The sequence below is a fragment of the Oryza sativa genome, chromosome 4 (assembly GCF_034140825.1).
Source record: "Oryza sativa Japonica Group chromosome 4, ASM3414082v1".
NCBI classification, from domain to species: Eukaryota; Viridiplantae; Streptophyta; class Magnoliopsida; order Poales; family Poaceae; genus Oryza; species Oryza sativa.
This window is the reverse complement of record NC_089038.1, coordinates 35,734,657-35,757,287: the sequence shown is the minus strand read 5'-3', so window position 1 is coordinate 35,757,287 and position 22,631 is coordinate 35,734,657. Positions and strand designations below refer to the sequence as shown.

The window sequence follows — 22,631 nt, the reverse complement described above, 5'->3', positions numbered from 1 at the left end:
GAAGCTCCTGAATCAAACAGAACTATTGCGGGTACGGAGTTGACAGAGAACATACCCATCACAACGTCTGGAGCATCCTGAGCGATTTCAGCTTGAATGTGATTCACACGTCCTCGACCAAAGTGGTTGGACGCACGAGAACCTTGTCCACTTGCCTGAGAGCTAGGACGAGACTGAGCTGCCGCTGGAGCAGGAGTTCTGGCAGTGCTGCCATTAGCATGCCCTGAGTTGGTGTTGGTAGGATTCTGAGGACACTGTCTGGCATAGTGTCCCATCTGGTTGCACCGGAAACACTGAACTGCTGACGGTCCCTGTGGTGACTTGAAAGAGGTAACACTGTTTGGCGCAGTATTGCCACTAGGGGCACGCTGCTGTGGCTGAGGTGCCGGACGGTTCATCTGAGGACGAGGGGCGTAGCCTGGCTGGTGGTTAGCCTGAGTTACCGACTGGTGATATTGCATGGGTTGACCGTAGCGAGGGCGAGGTGCGCCTCGGGAAGAATTTCCCTGATGGTTAGACTTGCGTTTCTTGTATTCTTCGGTAGCCTCTTTTCTGGCATCCTCAAGTAGAAGTGCCTTGTTGATCATATGGTGAAAAGTGGGGAAGTCATGAGCAAGCAACTGGAGTCTCATTCCAACTGCGATCCCTTTCAAGAATTTCCTGATCTTCTTCTTATCTGTGTCCACTTCTTCAGGGGCGTACCGAGCTAACTTGTTGAACTGACTTAGGTACTCATTGACACTGCTGTTGCCTTGCTTAAGTCTGTTGAATTCTTCTTTCTTCATGTCAATAGTGCTTTCAGGCACATGAGCTGCACGGAAAGCCGTAGCAAACTCATCCCAAGCAATGTTAGTGGGTTCAGGGTGTGCATTGCAGTAATTCTCCCACCAATCTGCAGCAGGTCCTCTTAGCTGGTGAGAGGCGTAGAGCGTCTTCTCAACAGGAGTACACTGCACTAAGTTGAGTTTTCTATCAACATCTTTCAACCAATCGTCAGCCTCGACGGGCTCGACGGTCTGAGAGAACTCTGGCGGACGTGACCTCAGAAAATCTGTCAGCTTGGATCTATTGTTGCCCACGTGAGGGTGGCCATTTCCATGCGCATTATGCTGAAAACTGGCTATGGCTGTGGTTAGTCCTTGCAAGATTTGTGTCTGAACTGTCATTATGTGTTGCATGTTGTTTTCCACATGAGGTAGGGAAGGGAGGCGTTCTTCTCCAGAATTGTGACTGGCAGTGCGGTGAGAGCGGTGAGACTGTCCCATCTCTGCATCACGGGAAACTGTGCGATGCGAGCGGTTGCTGCGGCGGGGTTGCCCAATCTCTGCGTTGCGGGAAACAGTATGGTGCGAACGGTTGCTGTGGTGTGACTGCTCATTAGCCGACTCATGATTTTCTTCTGGCTCAACTCTACCATCTTCAAAACCAAAGCGGGCTGGTGCACGGGCTGCATGGCGGGGGTGGCTAGCCATCTAAACTCCCAGAAGAGGGCGAGGTAAGAGTCAGACAAGCACTTAGGAGGGCAAGGAGCAAGGTAAATAGCAACTCAGATAGCACACACTAGGCATAAACTGGATTTTTCAAATCATAAAAACACCTGATACAACGGGTGTGGACAAGTCACAGAGCTACGCCGAGCTTGACTGTGCGCACACCACCTAGGAGAACCAGACTACCAAACAACACCCACAACAACACACGCATGCACTACCTCGCCACGACTCCAAAAGAGTTGGCGGCGGAACAAAAGGGGCCTAACACACGGATGGCTGCTGAAGACTGCCTCCTCTACTCCTCGTCGGCCTGGCTGCCTCCTGTAGTCGGCTCCTCAGTCGAAGAAACGTCGATCGGCTGGCGCGAAGGGACCGGCGGAACCTGTCGAGGGCCGGCAGCAGCACGGGCCGCTGGCGGTGGGGGAGCTGGGTGGCGGAAACGGAACACGGTGGAAGAACCAACAACACGCTTCCGCGCAGTGCGGATAAAGCGTGGGCCACGGCGGGAGGAAGCAACTGGGGTGTGTCCGGGGGTGTAGGAAGGGCTAACTGGGTGTGGGTAGGGGGAGTACATTGGTGAGTACGGCGCACGCGAGCTGGGGGAGCGCGGGCCACTGGGAGTGCGGGCAGAGCCGCGGGAGCTGTGGGAGGACAGGTGGCTGGCGTGGCAGAGGCGGCCTGAGTCCCAGGAGATAGTGTCAACTGAGGTGACACCCTCCTCGGCCAGGCGGGCCTCCAAGGCGGCGTAGCGGCGGGCAAGGGAGCGGTAAGCCTCAAGGAGTAGGTCGTGCTGAGTGGCCTGAGCCTCCGAAAGCTCAACCATGCGAGTCAGCACTGGCTGAGACTCGCTGTACGGACAAGGGTACCTGGCGTCTGAGTGGCCAGAAGGAAGGCGTGGAAGCTGCCGGAAGGCGGAGCCTCCGAGACGGTGGCTGTAGTCGTGGGCCAGGCGACGAAGCGCAGTCCAGGAGAGGTCCTGGTACGCGATCTGGAGAGTGGGCCTGGCCACAGTGAAGTGGTGGGGGCGAAGGCCAGCTCCGTGTATACCTCCACGGGGGTAAAGGTATACCGAGAGCTCATAGTGAGGGGGAACACGGTCCACGGAGTACCCCGTGTACTCGGGACACGAGAAGCCAAGGAAACGGGAGAGGTCACGAAGCTGAGCGACGTGGTGACCCTCACCAAAACCGTGGGAACTGAAGCTGGCGTTCACTGCCATCTACAATTTTGAAAGAGGGAGAAAGATCAGTAACCGTTTTAGAAACAAACTATTGAAAATAAAGAAAACAAAAGAAACCTTAGCTTTTCGCAAGTAGTTTTGAACTTAGTATCCTTAGGGTCGTCCTAAGCGTCGGGTTTCGCCCTAGGGCCAAGCCTGTGCTCTGATACCATCTCTTGTCATGCCCCGAACTAGTCCCGACCGGAACTAGCCCGTGACGCTCCAAATTAACCTGTTAATCGATACCAGTCCCAGGAAACAGTGCTGGTATCACAGGGAGACAGAGTATCACAGCAACAGAGGTCTCTTTATTATAGAGTAGAAGTACAGTCATGTTGGCTGCGGACAGATCCCGAGCTCACAACTGCATTACAAAAGTAAAGCGGAAGCCAGGACTTGGACCAATCATCACAGGCGCGACTTGGGAACTAGGCCGAAACCCTAAAACTCATCGTAGCCGACTTGCTCCTGGAAGAACTCCTCGTCAGCAGGATCCACTTCATCTTCTTCAGCAACTGGGGGGGGAATTATTTATATAGAGCAAGGGTGAGTACGGGAGTACTCAGCAAGCCAGGGGAAATAAGTGTTTAATGCAGGCTTCAAGGAAAGGCTGTTGTTTTCGTAATTGATTTTGTTTGAACTCTTTTCTAAAAAGTCTAAGTGAGTGCTTCTCAAACGACACGGATGAGACAGTGCGTCTCGTCCGGTCGGAGTATGTGCAATGCATCAATCTTTAGAATTGAAACAAGATTGGCACCCGGCCAACAGCTTTTCAAACGGCCACCCGGGCCAACAACTTTTCAAACGGCCACCCGGGCCTAGCTGATCCCGTCAGCTGCTGATTTTTCAAACATCGAATCCCCTTTTCACAACAGCAATTTTACAAGCAGTAGTCAAACAAAACTACGCTAGGAATCACCTCACATCCGCCCATGACCGTGGGCACGGCTGTTCGAACAGTTTGTTAACCTCTGCAGAGGGGGTACACTTTACCCAGATGACATTACTAACCCGGATCACCCAGCCCGTGGGGATCAGCCACGTCGGGAGACCTCCAAGCTTTCATGACAAGGCATTTCGAAAGCCGACACAGGTTTACCATATGCCGACGAGAGGGGTCCCAGACCAACAACAGGTTAGGTCCCAGACCATACTATGCCAGGAAGCCCAGGGGTCCTCCCCGACACCACCCCGGCGAATCCACATGTCTCTCGGCATCAAGGCTCCCCTGATAAGCTAGTTACTCAGCCAGCGGTTTTGGAAATTCATTTAGTTCGCAAGCACCGACCCAGGTGTCGGGTTTTCCAAGTCTCTTGTAAAACTCCAGTTTTACCCAAGTTGTTACTCAGATTTTAAGTTTGAAGGCGACCGTCGATACTCGCACAGAGTGCACGAATATCGAGGCGCAACTGGGTGGTTACAAGGGGACATGGTATAACAATTATCAATGGAAGGATCAAATGTAACAAATTAGGTAGGTCTGCCAATCTGCCTTGCAGACGGGACAACAGATTAAGTGTGATCCTATCAATGCATAATATTTCGCAAGCAATATAATTAAATTTCAAATATAGGCTCAAGATGTTCAAAGGTGGCTTGCCTTGCTCGCGATCCGGAGCTTGATCCTCGAAATCCTCGCACTGCGGGTCTTCGGGCTCCGAAACTACACGCGAAACGGGACAACTCAACAAACGGCGAAAATAAAGCCCTATTAATGACCTCTAAGCGTGCCATTAGATAGATCTCGAGATTTGAGGAATTTTGGAAGTTGAACGGAGTCAATCGGATTTACGGTTGGGAAGATATTGAATTTCTAAGATTATTGGATTTTTGGTCTAAAGGAAAAAGGATTTATTTAAATCCTTATTTTGGAAAAAAAAAGAAAAGAAGGGAGGGAGGGAATATAGACTTTTCTTGGGTGGCTAGGGTGCGGCCCAAGAGATTTGGGGCGGCTCGGCCGAGCTTAACGGACCAGCCGGCCCAAGACGGACCAAGCGCGCGCGCGCGGGAGGGAGATGAGAGAGGGAGCCGGTGAACCGGGCTCACCACGCGTGGTCCCGGGTGGGACCCGCTTGTCAGCGGCTCGGCTCACCGTGCGGAGGGAGTATGCGGCGTACGCGCGCGGGCGGGGCTGGGACGCGGTGCACGCGCGCGGTTCGCGGAGGAACGGATGCGGCAGGCCCACGCGCAGCCTCACGGCTCACCGCGGACCACACGCACGGGGAGAAACGGAGGGAGCGGCTGGCCGGGTCGGCTTATCCGGTCGCGGCCGAGGTGGCGCCGACGTGGTGCCTACGTGGCAGCCACGCGGGCCGGCGGGAGGTAGACGACGACCCGGCCGCGAATGGATGGCGGGCGACAGCGGCGAGCGGCGGAGCGAGCCACGGCGATACCGGCGAAAGCGAGCACACCGGGTGGCTGCACAGGACGAGGGGAGACGAGCCAACGGCTCGGATTCGCCGGAGGTTGCTCGACGGCGGCGGATTGCGGCGGCGGCAACCGGAGGCGGGGGACGAGGGAAACGGCGACGAGGCCACGAGGGGCCGATTCCCGGCGGTGAGAGCATCTACGCGGCTTCGGGAACTCGACGCTAGCGTCGGATTGGGCGGAACTACGCCGAGCGAGGCCGGCGACGAGCGGGTGCTACGGAGCTCGGGCGGCGACGGCGGCGAGCACACGGCGAGCGATGGCAACGGTCGGGGCGGCGCCAGCTAACTACGGGGAGGCTACTCGAGCTACTACCGAAATCTAAGGGGAGGAGATGGAGCGAGGAGGAAGAACGGAGGGAGACACTACCGTGCGGGATGAGGCGATGTGACGAGAGGCCGACGGCGCGGGACTAATCTCTCCGGCCTCGGGCCGGGGAAGAGGAAGAAGAGGGCGCGGCCGAAGTCCTCTTCCGCGTCCTTGCTCGTGCCGGCTCCTCCGACACGCGCAACGACGATCGGCGACGGCGAAACAGAGGGCGGCAATGGCGCGGAGGCGAAAATGAGAGAGTTTGGAGGGGGAGGGCTTGGGCTTAAATGGGCGGTATTGTCGGTTTGGGCGAGGGAAACCGACATTGAACGGTCAAGCCGGCGAGCTGGCGCTCCGGCTAGCGTCCAAAGCGGCGACAGGAGGTGACGCCGGCGAGAGGGGAAAAAGGAAGGAAAGGGGAAAAGGAGGGAGAGAAAGGGGCTTGCTCCTTTGCCGAATCGGGAAAAGGAGGAGGGAGCGGGGCGACGCGGCAGAGGGAAGGGAGAGCTCGGCCTCCGCCTCTTGGCGGCTTACGTGCGGAGTGGCGGGGGCCGGGGGATGACGACGGCGATGACGGTGGGATGGTTTGGAGCGGCGCGATGACACGGGCGACAAGCGCGGGCTGGCGCGGCAGAGGGTGACGGCGGCGGCGACCAGGCGGTCGGCCACTCGGCACGCGCGCGCGGGAAGCAACGGGCGGCGCGGCTGGGCAGCGGGACCGGGCGACGCGGACAGCGTAGACGACGCGGCTCGGGCGGGAAACCACGCGGCGCGCGCGCGAGCAACGGCGCGCGGGGCCGGCTTTGCGAGCGGGGAGCTCGCGCGAGAGGAGGGGGCGCTCGGCGCGGGCGACTCCCGCGCACGCGCGCGCGGCGCGCGGGCGGAGCGGAAGGGAGCGGAGAGAGAGGCGCTCGGCGCGGCTCTCGCACGCGCGACCAGCGAGGGGGGGGAAACGCGCCGGGGGGGGGAGGGAGCGAGAGAGAGAGAGAGAGAGAGAGAGGGGGCGCCCGGGAGAGAGAGGGGGGGCCGGGGAAGAGATGGGCCGAGCGGAATTCGGCCCATCGAACCCGGGGGAGGCAAACTAGACTTTTGCGGAGGGATTCGATTTGGAAGGAATTGTGACGGAGCGTGGGGCTCCTCACCGGGAGACCGCGCAGGCCCCCCTTTGCCGGTTCGGCCGGGGGCTCTGGGTGAGGTTCTAAGCTCTTGGTCTGTGGAAAGTTCGCGAGAGTGGAAACACACAAGACACGGGCGATGTATACAGGTTCGGGCCGCTGAGAAGCGTAATACCCTACTCCTGTGTTTTGGTGGATCTGTGTATGAAGAAGCTACAAAGTGCGAGCCAGCCCCCGATCGTTCTGGGATCGTTTTTTCTTCTAAGTGGGCAAGGTCCTCCTTTTATATCTCAAGGGGATACCACATGCACCATCTCTCCCTCTCTTTCTTACTTGACTTCTCTTCATTAATGGACGGAGATTTGTATGGCTGCCGTCCGAATGACCTTCTGATGGGACGGCCCATACCTACCTCCACTTCCGCCGGAAGCAGGCGCGACGTGGGAACATGGCTGTCTGCTGACGACATGACCATTGTCTGACCGGTCACAAATCGGTCATTCTTGTCCACCACGTGTCAGTTTAACAATCTGCATGTTCGCCCTTCTTCATACAACATCTTGCCTGTAATGGTTAGGATGAAGCCTGGCATATATCTGACCGGAACCAACGTGCCATCTCCAGGAGCTAACACGCCGGTTCCGGCTAGGGACGAGTGCTTGGAGGCTCTCGTCCTGACGGGATGGGGCGAGGCGTGCGTCAGACCGCCTGTCGCCACCTAACCCACGATCTGACCGGTATGTGACCGGTCACAGACCGGATAAACGAGCGCGCTGCACTGCGTTACATGCGGCGTGACGCGCTCGTCCAAACCGCAATAAATGCGGTTAGGTGAGCGCCGCTGCGCTCACCTAACCCATACACGCGGCGCAAAATCCACAAGGGGTCGGGGCGCCCCAGCCCTCGGGGCCGAGACGGGAGCGGTCCGACCCCTCGGAGAGACAAAGAGAAGGGCGGCCGTATCACCCTCGGGCCCGACCCCCCCGTGGGGGTTAGGCCACGTGGGTGATCGTGTCTGCCTCAAGTCTCTAAGTCATGATACTCCCGGTCCCATGTCACCGACAGTAGCCCCCGGCGTTATGCCAGGGCGATCACCCTCCCCGAGGGAAGCGGTCGGGCGTGACGCCACCTCTAAGGCCTGGTGACAGGTGGGGCCGGTTACTACAGGTGCCGTCGAACTACATCACCCAGAGGGTGGTGTGAGGCAGCTGCGATGGGCTCGAGCTGGCCTCGGGGGCGGAGACGAGCTCGGGAGCTGGGGTCCACTCCACCACAAAGTCGGCGAGGGCTTGGCTCCTGATCGCGTGGCTTGGTTCAAAGCGCAAATCGAATTCAGAGAGTTCGATTGCCCATTTCACCACCCGTCCAGTACCCTCTCGGTTATACAAGATTTGGCCGAGGGGATAAGACGTAACCACCATGACCCGATGCGCCTGGAAATAATGGCGCAACTTCCTCGAAGTTATCAGGATAGCGTAAAGCATCTTCTGGGCCTGAAGGTATCGGGTCTCAGCGTCCCGGAGGGCCTCGCTAACGAAGTAGACGGGCCGCTGCACCTTTCGGCGGGGCCGATCTTCTTCGTCAGGGGCCACATCTCCAGGGCGCTCTCCATCCGAGAGGCCACGCGGGGCGCACTCGGCTTCTGTGCCGACGACCTCGGGGTCAGAGGGCGACAGGCGCGGTCTTCCCGCAGTGGCCTCGGGGCCATCCTAGGGGTCGGGGGCGCCTGGCACCGTCGGACAAGCAGGCGGAGGGCCAGCTCCGGCCGTCGGGGGCCTTGGGCCGCCGTTCGGCTCGGGGGCCTCTCCTCCCTACTCTCTCTCTCTTCGGGCAGAATCCCGGCGGTCGCAAATCGCGCGCATCAGCAAGGGAAAACCGACCGACAATAACGAGCGGCCTCTCGGCTCGCGTTTGCCTTCAACTCCGACGAGGAGTGTGGTGACGACGGTGCGGACGACAGCGACGGCGAGGCCGGCTACCCGGGCGCGTCGGAGTGAGCCCCCAGGCCTCCGCCAATCTTAATAGCTTTTCCTTCTTCTTCCGAGGCCTTCGGGCCCCCTTCTTGTTATAGGCTGATTTAATCTGCAATCAAATAAAGAGGAAATTTTTGTGTCAATTTCATTTGTTCTGTGTATGAGACGAGGATGGTCTGTGCCACGGTCCTTCTGTGTCTTGGCTTGAACAAGGGCTCGTGCCCAGGTCCTAGTCCTCAAATGGCTCGGGTCGGGGCTAGTGCCTGGGGAGATCCACATGTCGAGACTGGCCAGGCCGGGAGCGTGGTGACCGAGGGTTATGGGTGACCCGATTGTGGGTTTTTGCCGATTCCCCCCCGGAGTTCACCACGCCCCGGGGCACGGCTCGGTTCTGGGCCCCGTTTGGTGATTTTAGCCGACCCGAGCCCCCGAGGGCAGGATTGAACACGAGTAACCTATTTCAAGTCAAGATTCTTCAAAAGGAAACAAAAGCACAGACACAGCCTTTAGGAAATCGAAAATGCTTTTATTGAAATACGGAAGAGAAAAAAGATAAGCCCCCGGCCAACCCTGCACGCCCGGGGGGGTGCGGGGTTAGCCCGAGCCCAAGACCTGACACCCGACCCCCACTAGGGGTAGAAGCGACGAAGGTGTTCGATGTTCCACGGGTTAGGCAGCTCTGTGCCGTCGCCCGTGGCCAGCCGAACGGAGCCCGGCCGGGGGACGCCGATCACTCGATACGGACCCTCCCACATTGGTGAGAGTTTGCTCAGTCCAGCACGTGTTTGGACACGGCGTAGGACGAGGTCGTCGACGCAGAGTGATCGGGCCCGGACGTGGCGCTGATGGTAGCGCCGCAGGCTCTGCTGGTAGCGCGCGGCTCGAAGGGCCGCGCGCCACCTTCGTTCTTCCAAGTAGCCGAGGTCAGGGAGCGTCGGCTTCCTTCTTTTGGTCGCTCGCAGGCCTCCCCTTTCGGGTGGCCAGCGAAACGCCTTCGAAGGCGAGGACATGACCCTCGTCGTCGGAATGGGCCGACCTCTTCTTCCTCCTCCTGTCCCGCCGCCCTGACCGAGCGGCGGACCCGAGGGCGGCCGAAGCTGCCACACCGGAACCGGAGGGGTTCCAAGTCCAGGCCTCCTCCTTGCGAGCCACTCGGTCCGCGAGCTGAAAAAGCTCCGCGGTAGTCTGGGGCTCTTTGGAGGCGATCTTTTCGAGCATGCGGTTGTGCCGCACACCCCCCCTGAACGCGTAGATCACCGCGTGTGCAGGGATGCATGGTATGGTGTTGCGGACTTGACAGAACCGCTGAATGTATAAGCGAAGTGACTCATCATCCCATCGCTGGACTGCATGTAAGTCCGCTTCTACACCTGGGCGCGGATATGTGCCTTGAAAGTTCATGGTGAACTGTTGGCACAAATCCTCCCAAGAGTGGACGGACACGGGTGGCAAGTTCATTAGCCAACCCCGCGCCTGTCCCTTCAGGGCCATGGGAAAGAAATTCGCCATGACCCTGTCGTCACCCCCGGCGGCCTCGATCCCGGTCGTGTAGACCTGGAGGAACTCGGCGGGGTTGACGCTCCCGTCATATTTTTCGGCGATGGTGGGCCGGAACCTTGGGGGCCAACGGACGTTCCGAAGGCTCGCCACAAAGGCTCTACAGCCGACACCACCAACCGGGGGCACGGAGGGCTGATCCCCGCGTCCGTGTTGATGTGACACTCCGGACGAGGAGGCGCCCTCCGTTGCGTGGGCAGCACGTCGGCCATTACACCGGCGCTCGATATCGATGCGGGCATCCGGCCCCCCACGCAGATCTTCCTGGGTCGGAGGCGCTGACGAAGGAGTGGCGGCCGAATGGCGAGCAACAGCCGCCGCTCGCCGCGCCCTCCGCCTTGACGATACGGAGCCGGTGGTAGCAGCGCCAGAGGTCTTGGTGGCGGAGGACCGCCCACCAGCACCTAGGCGCTGCCGTGCCGTCATGACCAAGTTGGCCACGTCGTCCAGCCAACGTTGGGCTGGAGACTCCGGGTCAGGGACAATGGGCGGGTGACGTAGGAGCGCGCCCGCAGCTTGGAGCGCGCCCTGGGGCGTGCTACCGTCGCCGTAGACGAGGAGGCGACGCTCCCCATCTCGCCGCCCTTCCCCATCACCCGTGGATGTCGAAGTCGTGGATCCTTCGACCCTCTCGAGCACCTCCTCCCGCCTAGGACTTTGGCGTGGAGGGGGCGGTGGAGTACGAGCTCGACGGCGTGGGTTTGGCTCCCCGTCGTCACCGCTAACACTCGGAGAGAGGTTGTGCGCCTTTGCTTGTTCGGCCATTGGGCTGAACAGGAAAAGCTTGGCGCACACGAAAGAGTGCGAGAGCTCAGAAGATCACTCGCAGAGCCCCCTACCTGGCGCGCCAGATGACGGAGCGTGGGGCTCCTCACCGGGAGACCGCGCAGGCCCCCTTTAGCCGGTTCGGCCGGGGGCTCTGGGTGAGGTTCTAAGCTCTTGGTCTGTGGAAAGTTCGCGAGAGTGGAAACACACAAGACACGGGCGATGTATACAGGTTCGGGCCGCTGAGAAGCGTAATACCCTACTCCTGTGTTTTGGTGGTCTGTGTATGAAGAAGCTACAAAGTGCGAGCCAGCCCCCGATCGTTCTGGGATCGTTTTTTCTTCTAAGTGGGCAAGGTCCTCCTTTTATATCTCAAGGGGATACCACATGCACCATCTCTCCCTCTCTTTCTTACTTGACTTCTCTTCATTAATGGACGGAGATTTGTATGGCTGCCGTCCGAATGACCTTCTGATGGGACGGCCCATACCTACCTCCACTTCCGCCGGAAGCAGGCGCGACGTGGGAACATGGCTGTCTGCTGACGACATGACCATTGTCTGACCGGTCACAAATCGGTCATTCTTGTCCACCACGTGTCAGTTTAACAATCTGCATGTTCGCCCTTCTTCATACAACATCTTGCCTGTAATGGTTAGGATGAAGCCTGGCATATATCTGACCGGAACCAACGTGCCATCTCCAGGAGCTAACACGCCGGTTCCGGCTAGGGACGAGTGCTTGGAGGCTCTCGTCCTGACGGGATGGGGCGAGGCGTGCGTCAGACCGCCTGTCGCCACCTAACCCACGATCTGACCGGTATATGACCGGTCACAGACCGGATAAACGAGCGCGCTGCACTGCGTTACATGCGGCGTGACGCGCTCGTCCAAACCGCAATAAATGCGGTTAGGTGAGCGCCGCTGCGCTCACCTAACCCATACACGCGGCGCAAAATCCACAAGGGGTCGGGGCGCCCCAGCCCTCGGGGCCGAGACGGGAGCGGTCCGACCCCTCGGGGAGACAAAGAGAAGGGCGGCCGTATCACCCTCGGGCCCGACCCCCCCGAGGGGGTTAGGCCACGTGGGTGATCGTGTCTGCCTCAAGTCTCTAAGTCATGATACTCCCGGTCCCATGTCACCGACAAATTGGATTCGGAATTGATCTCGACGATCGATCGCGGATTGAGATCTTGAGATGGCACGGACACTAGACAACAAGCAAAGAAACAAATTTCGCAATTAGGGTTTTTAAGAGATAATTTTCCCGCTAGGCGCCACGACGGAACGGGCGCTACATCTTATCTCTTCTTCCTCTGTCTCCTCCCTCATCCATCGAGCACCGAGCTCTGATATGGGCTCAACGAGGTGGCACCGGAGGAGATATACGCTTGGGTTCAATGAGCTAGCGATGCTAGGCAAGTCATCACCGAAAACAATTTGATGTACTTCGACATTCGCTGCAACTGCCGCTCGATGCCCTTCCACGATGACTTGGCCGCCACTGCCACACACTCGGCGGTGATGGCGTCAGTGAGCTCAAAGTTGACACGAGCTTAGCAGGGAAGCGAGGGCTAAAAAGAACGAGAGTGTTTGCGGTGAAGGGTGAGTGTAGAAGTAGGGACTGTTGATGCTGGTGTAGGGGAGCAGAGGTAGAGGCAGAGGCACATATAGTCAATGAGGCAGGCATGATGAAGGTAGAGGGAATATGGGGGAAGGGGGGGTGGTTGGCCGGTGCATCTCGTCGCCCCTGACCTGTGCATGTCTAGCTAGTAGATAAGATGGCGGCGACGCTTTCCATGATTCCCCGGAGTTAAGTCATTGTCACAAGTGATCGAAATCTAAAACATGGTGGATAAAGAGAGGAGGGAAATTAAGAGAAGGGGGCATGTGTAAAATGGATATTTCACATCAGTAGTCTGGCCTATCACATCACATAGACGAAAGTGGAAAGAAATCAGGGAAGCTTTTATTCTGGTGGGAAGAAAATGGAAAAAGAACCGTAAGAACGAAATTTAAAGAGCGACAAGTCGACAACTTATAAAAGCCACAAATAGTTGCCCAAATAAAGTAGTATAAACTTGAAAAAAAAATATTTATCAAGAGTGAGAGCAGAGAGCCAAATTAAGATGGCTGCAGCGAGGAGACTGCCCGTCCTGGAGCTGGTCTCCTTCGTCGCCGTCCTCCTTATCTCCTCACCAACAGCAGCAGCAGCCGAGTTGTCTGTGGACTTCCACGCGGCGTCGTGCCCGCCGCTGGAGGCCATCGTGCGCTCCTCAGTGCAAGCCGCGCTGCAGCAAGAGATCGCCCTCGCCGCCGGCCTCCTCCGCATCTTCTTCCACGACTGCCTCCCGCAGGCACGCACGCAAGAACATACTCCTATATTCGCACGTACGTACGAACAATAATGTTGTACTCAACTGAACATGCTGCATATGCATGTGCAGGGGTGCGATGCATCGGTGTATCTGAGGGGAGGCAGCAACTCAGAGCAGGGCATGGGCCCAAACCTGACGCTGCAGCCGCGGGCGCTGCAGCTCGTCGACGACATCCGCGCCAAGGTGCATGCAGCATGCGGCCCCACCGTCTCCTGCGCCGACATCTCCGCGCTCGCCACCCGTGACGCCGTCGTCGTCTCCGGGGGACCCTCGTACGCAGTGTCTCTCGGCCAAAAAGACAGCCTCGCCCCGGCCCCGGTGCGCCTCGTCAACCAACTCCCGGGCCCGGGCACCTCCAGCGTCCAGGCTCTCCTCGACAAATTCGGAAGCAAGGGCCTCAGAGAGGCCGCCGACCTGGTGGCGCTTTCCGGCGCCCACACCGTCGGGAGGGCGCACTGCGACTTCTTCCGTGACCGCGCCGCCCGCCAGGACGACACCTTCTCCAAGAAGCTGGCCGTGAACTGCACCAAGGACCCCAACCGGCTGCAGAATCTGGACGTCGTCACGCCCGACGCCTTCGACAACGCCTACTACGTCGCGCTCACCAGGAAGCAGGGGGTGTTCACCTCCGATATGGCGCTCATCAAGGACCGGATCACGGCGCCAATCGTCAGGCAGTTCGCCGCGGACAAGGCCGCATTCTTCAGGCAGTTCGCCAAGTCCATGGTCAAGCTCAGCCAGGTTCCGAGGACTGACAGGAACGTCGGCGAGATCCGCCGCAGCTGCTTCAGGACCAACGGACCACGCCTCGTCGACTTGGCCACCGGCGATGAGGCCGCTTCTCCTTGATATGGGTGGATCGATCGAGATCGTTGGCTCCGGCTGTACGACGACATGTCCACGGAGCGGCCCTCCATCCGTTGTTGATTAATTAGGGAGGTGGTTGACGTATATACGCTAGCTGATCCTGGTCTCGTTGGCCTGCACGAGTGCAGGCCTTGGCCCTTGGCTTTTGTTCGCTTAATTCGTTGTGTCCCTACCATAAGGGAGATAGCAGTGCGACCACCGCATTTGCTGCGCTTCCGTTGCCACCTGGACCAAGCTCCTCAAAGGATATATGCTTCACAGTAGTGCAAGTTATTTATTGTGGATCTCACTTGTAGATCCACTCCCACTTTTCATCTCCCCCTATATCCTCTCTGCCTTTCCCACCGCCGGAGGAAGACGAGGCGCCGGGTGAAGGAAACCGAGGTGACGGCGCTTGGCGGAGGAAGCTAAGGTATCGAGCGGAGACGGAGTCAGGCGGAGCGGCAGCAGCAGCTCAAGAAGTAGTGGCGCCGGGTGGAGGGAGCCGAGCCGTCGGGCCCATGCGGCGACGACACTAGGCGGAGCGGCGGCTAGATCCACCGGTGTACCACCCTTCCTCTCCTCCCCCAAAGCATCGGCGAGGTCGGCGGCACGGGTGTGGATCTGGAGGTGACGAGGGCGTCCCAAGCGACGAAGGCAACAGCTCGACGTCGGCGCCACCTCACCTTCTCTCCTCTTGACGCGACGCCGGCACAACTATATCAGGGGATGAAGAGGACAAGAACAACGGCAACGTTTATCCCCTCTCCCCACCTTTTTCACCCCTCCTTCGTCTGTGGCCACGGCGTTGTGTCGCCGGTGCGGTCTGAAGCGCTCCTCACCTCATCGCCCTCCTCCACTGTCCAATATGCTCGGCAGCGTGGAGCGCGGGGATGGCGACAAAGTGCCTCTCCTCGGTCCTCTCTCTCCCTTCCTTATGGTGCGGGGCATGAAATGTGGGATCCAAAGATGCAGATTTTGACGAGGTACCTGTGGTAACATTTGGCTCCGCGTTCTTCAGAGCAACAAAATAGTTCGACGTGTGGTGGAATCTCCAACCTATTTGGCTCGGGCTGAATGCCACGTCAATGCACTATGAAAGCCAATAATAAGATTGTTTTTCTTTGCTAGCGGTACTACCTCATAATTTCAATCTCGTACTACCTCCGTTTTCTAATATATAGCGATGTTAACTTTTTACATAATGTTTAATCATTGTTTTAGTTAAAAAAATTAATGAAATATATTCTCTTTTGTTAGGGCTTGATTTATCACTAAAGAAACTTTACTTATATTATTACAATTTGAAAAAAAATGAATAAAATTGTAGGATCGTAAAGGGCATTTCCTACCCTAAAAGCTAGTCGTTGAGGTGAGGGGCTCCCCCACTTATATCTTAGGTCCTTTGTCCTTCCATAACTAATGTGGGACTATTCAACAATCTGTCCCTTCACACATTGGTGTCCCTCAGCCTTTCACCGTATACGGGCCCCACAGGATAGGCCCACGGTCCATCAGGTATACGGGCCCCGCAGACACTCACGGTCCATCAGGCCTTCACACACTATGTCTATCGGGCTAGAGATGTTAAACTAGCCAGGCTCTGATACCACATGTAGGATCGTAAATAGCCTTTCCCACCCCAAAAGCTAGCCATTGAGGTGAGGGGTTTCCCCACTTATATCTTAGGTCATTTGCCATTTCACAGTCAATGTGGAACTATTCAACAAAGACGAATGGTTAAATTTTATAACAAAACTTAGCAGATTCATATATTGAAAAGCAGAGTGAGAATTTTCTTACCTCCCATCTTGAGAAATATTGTTAGTCCGTATAAATTATAAAGGACTCGACTAGAGATAGTCCGTTTGATATGATAAAAGAAATCGTTAAAACTGCTTCATCAGTTAATAGTTACTGAAAAAACAAACTTATACATTGTGAAACAAAATTTTCAGACAATAAAACATTTAGAATATAATAGCTGTAATAAAAGAGAACCAGCGTGATATACCAAACACCAAGACAAGTGGAATGCAATATTTAGAAATAAAATAAAGGAAATAAAACATTGTCAAATTTAAATTGAAACGTATAATTTCCTTCCACGTATGAAATAATTGGGTTACGTTCCAATGATTGAAAAATTGAAGAAAGTAATAACAACCAAAACTTAAAATAGTGAAACACAATCAAATCAAATCGAAACATTTCACTTCCAGTACATGATGAGGTAGTATTTTCAACTATTGAAATTAATGTCACAAAAACATTGCAAAATTGAGCATAGCAAATGTAGAGCCTTCTTCCGATCTGTTGAGACCACGGAAGTATAGCGTGGGCCGTTGGCCGTGGCGTCGTGACTAGGGCTCATGGCCGGTGCTTCGCGGTAGCTACTCCAGATCCTAGCATGGTGGGGGCAGCCGCCCACTAGTCAAGTGACGACCATATATAGGTGCTTTCTTGCGATCTTCTCACCGTACTAGCACACTCACAAAGTTATATAATTAATTAAAGTTTTACTGAGCTCCGTAACAATTAATTTTTGCTTCGCAAGAATTTCATCATTATGTCAACATTGAACGATAGAGACATGCGTACACTAATTTAATTAATACGGCCACAATCAAAATGGTTTTAGCATATACTATATGAGAGAGAGATGGATTAGCATAGGCATAGCAACAGTTATCTGTTAATGGCTGGATGCATATGCATGGTGGATCGATGGAGAGATGTGGCTAGGCTTGTCGGCTCAAAGCAAGTGGTGGCCGGAGCAGATAATACACATGGCGACACCGGCCTGTTAACTAATTTCCAGTTTTGCGGCCGGGCCCCCCTGATAGCTACAAGCTACATTGCGCCTCTTACTAGCTTCTAACATTTCGACCGACCCAAAAAATCAAGTACTACTAGCTCATATCCCTCATGAGTTGTCGCTGTTGCTTATATAGATGTACCATATGCATCGTACTACCACTATGGCATATTCACTCTGTAATTCAAAAATATAAATTACTTCTACATTTGTAATATTAAAATACGTATAGATTTTTAGTATTAAGATGTGTCACATCAAATAAAAAATATCTTATATTTTAGGATGGAAGAAGCAACTATTGCTAGGAAAGCTCGAGATTTTTATATGTTAGTAGCTAACTGATGTATTAGCTATGTTACTTAATTTTTCTATTTTATCTTATCTTATAATTACAGATTTTAAATCCTGGTGAGATCTAAATTGTTTGGTAAGCTAAAAATTCTAAACAAAGTACAGCCCAGTTTGGGGGAGTATATATCTATAGTTGTTGCAGCTTCTTCCAGAATCAGAAGCTCCCCAAACAGTCTAGCTTTTGGTCCATATTCTGAGAAGCTATAGTTGTAGAATCCAGAAAAATGAACTAGAAGCCAGAAGTTGGGAACCCAGCTTTTACATATTCTCAGAAGCTAGCTACCAACCAGCTGTTTCTTAAAATCTTAAGCTCTCCAAACAAGCCCTATAGCTGATAGAAGCTTCGGCCATATATACTACTGGTTAAGTTATTCTTCTTATTCCTTAATTTATACCCTCCTAGGATGGCTTATATGTGTAACACTAATCTTGTTAGTTTGTTTGAGAAGGAAATAAAAGATACTAGGAATATATATACTACCGACAGTTAATTGCATATTTCGGTTCGCACCAAAAAATAGAGCAGGAAAATGTGCCTCGTAGGTCGATCGTAGCTACAGCATGCATGCATGTGGACCTTAATTCGGGGATCACTCCGATCCAGTGGATGCATGCATCAGGACGAGCCGGTGGCCGGGGTTAGGTAGGAAATTTTCATGGAGAATAAAAACCCTGCTAATGCCAAATTTTCAGTTTGGCCAGGTCCGGTCTTGTGGCCAGCTTCTTATCTTCTTATATGATCCGTTCTCAGATACTCCCTCGTTTAAAATATACTCTATCATTTCAAAAACACAGTTAGTTGACTTTTCACATAAATTTATATAAATATTATTTATTTTGTAATGACTTGTTTTATCATCAAATAAAATATAGTCTTCACTCATACTGTTACATATTTATACTAAATTTTAAATAAGATGAATGATCAAACATTATGCGAAAAGCTAACATCGTCGTACATTGTGAAAAAGATACAGTGCTAGTGCTACCTATGTCTCAAAATAAATAGATTTTGAAGGTAGTCTCAAAATGTACATATTTTGAAGATATATATTAATTAGTATTAACAAAGTTAATGAAAATAATAAGAAATATTATGATTAGTTAAGAAAATAAAGTAAGTGATGAAATTAAATGGAGAATAGTTATAATTGGTTAAGATGAGGGGTAGGTGGAAAAATAGTCATTTTTAAAAAAGCTACTATGCTAGAAATAATTATATTTTAATACGGATGAAATATTATATGACACATTCTCATACTACGAATCTGGATAGTATCACTTTAATTACTGGTTTGTTTATTATAGGACAGAGAAATTAAGTTTTAGGACGTAGGTAGTATTGAGAGTTTAAAATTTATACTAAATATAACAACTTAACACTTATAATGATATTTTTTGCTCCTAATTATCCTACTATCTCTGTATTATAATCCAGGCCTACACCTCTCTTATTCCGATAAGACAAATAGTTGTTTTTATTTTTTTATATACTTATGCGATCTCCTAGAAATTATTATGTTCGGACAGCGCGTCGTCCGTGTTGGTGTACTCCTCCTGTCCTCTACAGTAGTAGTACAGTGTGAAGGCGTGTCCACCTCCACCGCCACCCGCTACCCCACTTGCTCTTCAGACTTCAGTTGCAGGAAAAGTATAAAAGCTGAAGGGAAAAGGCAACCAATCATGGAAAAAAAATCATGTAAGACGGAAAAGTCTTTTAAACACTCGAGAATATATGTAACTTGTAGGTTATCTAAATTGTTATAAAAAATAATTTATAAATAATTGAATAGATTAATATGTGATATATTACATTAAAAATATACAATTTTAAATTTAACTCATACAAGTTGCAAAGAAAAATAACTATAAGCACACAAATGTTAGTTGGAGTTTAATTTGGTAGTTTTGTTACAACTTGTGAACATTGAAGTTGAACATATATGTTTGTGGTTGTATGTTTGTGGAGTGACATGAAAAAATAAGAGGACATATCGCGAGAGATTGATTTCTAATATATTGAGGATATGTCATCTCATCCATGCATGTCACCTAAAGAGTCAGGAAGAATAAAAAAAATGACAAGATAATAAATTAATTCATGATATATCACTCCAGTAAGTTCGAATTAGATTTCTGCAAGTTGGGGAAAAAAACAAACTAGTATATGTGTGCTCATAGTAAAATTTTGTTTTCTTTTGTAGTTTGTAGAAGTTAATTTTTAACTTGTATTTATGAAATGGTATATCGCACATATATTAATGTATCTTATTATCACATAGGAAAATGAGCCATCTTTCCCTGGTCGCCTGAGATCGATATTAAAAGATTTCCATGTAGTAGTCTGCATCATATAAGATACTCAACTACTTTCTCCGTCTCAAAATGTACTTATTTTTTTAGATTGACATGAGTATTAAGAAAATAGATGAAAGTAATTGGAGGAAGTGTACGTGTGATTGGTTGAAAAGAGAAAGGAAGTGAAAAAGAATGGTTGTGATTGGTTGAGAGAAGAAGATAGGTAGATAAATAGCTTCATTTTAGGATAAAACACTGTGTTAGAAATAGTTATATTTTGGGATGGAGGTAGTATAATACTTTTAATCCACCATGCGAATATGTATATGTGATAAGGTCGATTTCGCTGTTGGCTCCGTCAGCCCATATATTCCTCCATCTACTAAAAGCATGACAGTAAAATTTTTTGTGGCTTAAGTAATTCGATCTCTTAATTTCCTTCCTTTATCCGTCAACGACGATGACTGGGTGATGCATGCATGCATGCATGGAGCTAGCTAGCTACAGCGTTTGGTGTACAACTGTACAGCGTTGATGTACGTATGAATGTGTGCTAGCTAGAGTGTGAGATGGAAAAATCTGAAGGCCGCCCCCCTGCCGCTATCGTCGCTGTATATGTGCTTATAAATAACGAACACTTCTAGACGTGAGGAAGGCACAAGCACAAGCGCAGTTAGTAATAATTCGATCAATTATATTACTGCATTATTATCGATTAGCAGCTAGCTAGGAGGAGCTAGCTAGTGGAGTAATTAACATTGTACAAGGTAGAAATTAATTAAGATGGGTGCAGTGAGCAGAAGCGGCCGCGCAGTGGCCGTCCTGCAGCTTGTCTCCACCGTCGTCCTCCTCCTCTCGCCACCACCAGCAGCTGCATCTCGCCGTGACATGTCTGTGGACTTCCACGCTGCGTCGTGCCCGCAGCTGGAGACCATCGTGCGCTCCGCCGTGCAGGCGGCGCTCCAGCGGGAGATCGCCCTCGCCGCCGGTCTCCTCCGCATCTTCTTCCACGACTGCTTCCCACAGGTCACCTCTAGCTACTCTACGTGCGCCCTTATTACTGTACTAATTAATACAGTACTGTGTTGTATGTATGTACGTATATAAGGTATAGGATCGGAGTACGTAACTAAATGGACATGTATACGTACAGGGGTGCGACGCGTCGGTATATCTGAATGCCACCAACCCCAACACGGAGCAGTTTCCCCAGGGACCCAACGAGACGCTGCAGCCGCGGGCGCTGCAGCTGGTGGAGGACATCCGCGCCAAGGTGCACGCCGAATGCGGTCCCACTGTCTCCTGCGCCGACATCTCCGCCCTCGCCACCCGCGACGCCGTCGTCGTCTCCGGCGGCCCCTCTTACGCCGTGCCACTCGGCCAGCAAGACAGCCTCGCTCCGGCATCGGTGGATCTCGTCGGAGATCTCCCGGGCCCGAGCACCTCCAGAGTCCAGGCTCTCATCGACCTTTTCGCGACCAGGGGCCTGGGAGATCCTGCCGACCTGGTGGCGCTCTCCGGCGGCCACACCGTCGGGAGAGCACGCTGCGACTTCTTCCGTGACCGCGCGGGGCGCCAGGACGACACCTTCTCCAAGAAGCTGAAGTTGAACTGCACCAAGGACCCCAACCGGCTGCAGGAGCTTGACGTGATAACGCCCGACGCCTTCGACAACGCCTACTACATCGCGCTCACCACCGGCCAGGGTGTCTTCACTTCCGACATGGCGCTCATGAAGAACCAGACCACGGCGTCCATCGTCAGGCAGTTCGCGCAGGACAAGGCCGCCTTCTTCGACCAGTTTGCCAAGTCCATGGTCAAGCTCAGCAAGGTACCCAGGCCCGGCGGGAACGTCGGCGAGATCCGCCGCAGCTGCTTCCTTTCCAACTCCAACGGACCACGCCTCGACCTCGTCGTCGCCGCCGCCACCGACCAAGACCCCGGTTTCGCTGCCTCTGCGTCTGCTTGATACTCCATACGTCCGTCCGACCGTCCCTACTTTTAATTTGGGTTCATTCCAAGAGTGATCATATATATCTTGAGTATATTTTATTCCAACTGTATGTATGTATATGTTCGCGCGATATATATTTTACGTTTGTACTATAATATACTAGTAGTAATTACATTTGAAAGCTTTTTATATTAAGAAACAAGCTTGCCGCAATTTTTTTAGCAATTCATCAATTCTCTAATTAAATTTATCGGTACGTCGTCACTGTCAACTTCTTTCTCTGTAAATTCAATTGTACTTTAATTACATGCAACTATAACTTCTGTCTAAATCGTACTACATGGATTTGGTACGTGATTTTTAATTTATACGTTCATATCCCGCGCGCATGTGTATCAGCCAATGCATGTTTTGCTAAACATTTTTACGCATGGCTGCATGCATGCATGTGTAAGGAGGTGAAGTATATACATCGCCCGATGAGATATGGCCATGGAGGAAGAGCAAGACAATTCAAGCATGACCAATCGAGAGCATGGCAAAAGATTTCAACGTGCCAATCGGCGATAGACGACAATAGCCATGCATGCATGCATGTTGTCATCGATCGATCGATCCATTCTTTTGCTTGGCCAGTTGGCGGGTAATTAATCTACCCTATCCACCAAGTTTGGAGATTGGTTGATGTTGCATATATTGTCGTCAGAACTCAAACGTTGTACGCGTCAACATGAATCGGATTAGCATTTATTTTGCCCAAGTAAAAGAAAAAAAGGACCGGTATTCATCCAGTTGATGAAGACAGAAAAAAAGTAGCTAGCTAATCCCTTCAAAAAAAAACAAATATAGATCTAGATGTGAAATATTCTAGTATAATAAATCTAAACAGAAGTTTATTCAGATTAATTGTACTAGAATATATCATATTTAATCTTAGGTTCGTTTTTTTATATGGGCTAGTTATACGGTCAAAAGTCACACCTCAAAAAAATCAACCATTAAAATGTCCATCGTCACAATTCTGACCAGGAGTACTAATATAAGAAGTATATGTGTAACCTACTTGTTCGTTTTGAGTCAAAACAAAGACAACAGAAGATAATACTCATCCCAAAATATTCAAAGT

At 52.4% G+C, this 22,631-nt stretch overlaps 2 protein-coding genes across 2 annotated transcripts; both read left to right on the top strand.

Annotated features, from left to right (window-relative positions):
- Positions 1 to 12,810: 12,810 nt before the first annotated feature.
- Positions 12,811 to 14,410, top strand: LOC136351045 (cationic peroxidase SPC4-like). The gene is made up of 2 exons (XM_015780057.3): positions 12,811 to 13,214; positions 13,305 to 14,410. The coding sequence occupies exons 1-2, from the start codon at positions 12,987 to 12,989 to the stop codon at positions 14,082 to 14,084; spliced, it is 1,008 nt and encodes a 335-aa protein (XP_015635543.1). The 5' UTR covers positions 12,811 to 12,986; the 3' UTR covers positions 14,085 to 14,410.
- Positions 14,411 to 20,037: 5,627 nt separating this feature from the next.
- LOC4337486 (cationic peroxidase SPC4) lies at positions 20,038 to 21,730 on the top strand. The gene is made up of 2 exons (XM_015780053.3): positions 20,038 to 20,577; positions 20,705 to 21,730. Exons 1-2 carry the CDS (start codon positions 20,335 to 20,337, stop codon positions 21,518 to 21,520), a joined length of 1,059 nt encoding a protein of 352 aa, XP_015635539.1. The 5' UTR covers positions 20,038 to 20,334; the 3' UTR covers positions 21,521 to 21,730.
- The last annotated feature ends 901 nt before the right edge of the window (positions 21,731 to 22,631 follow it).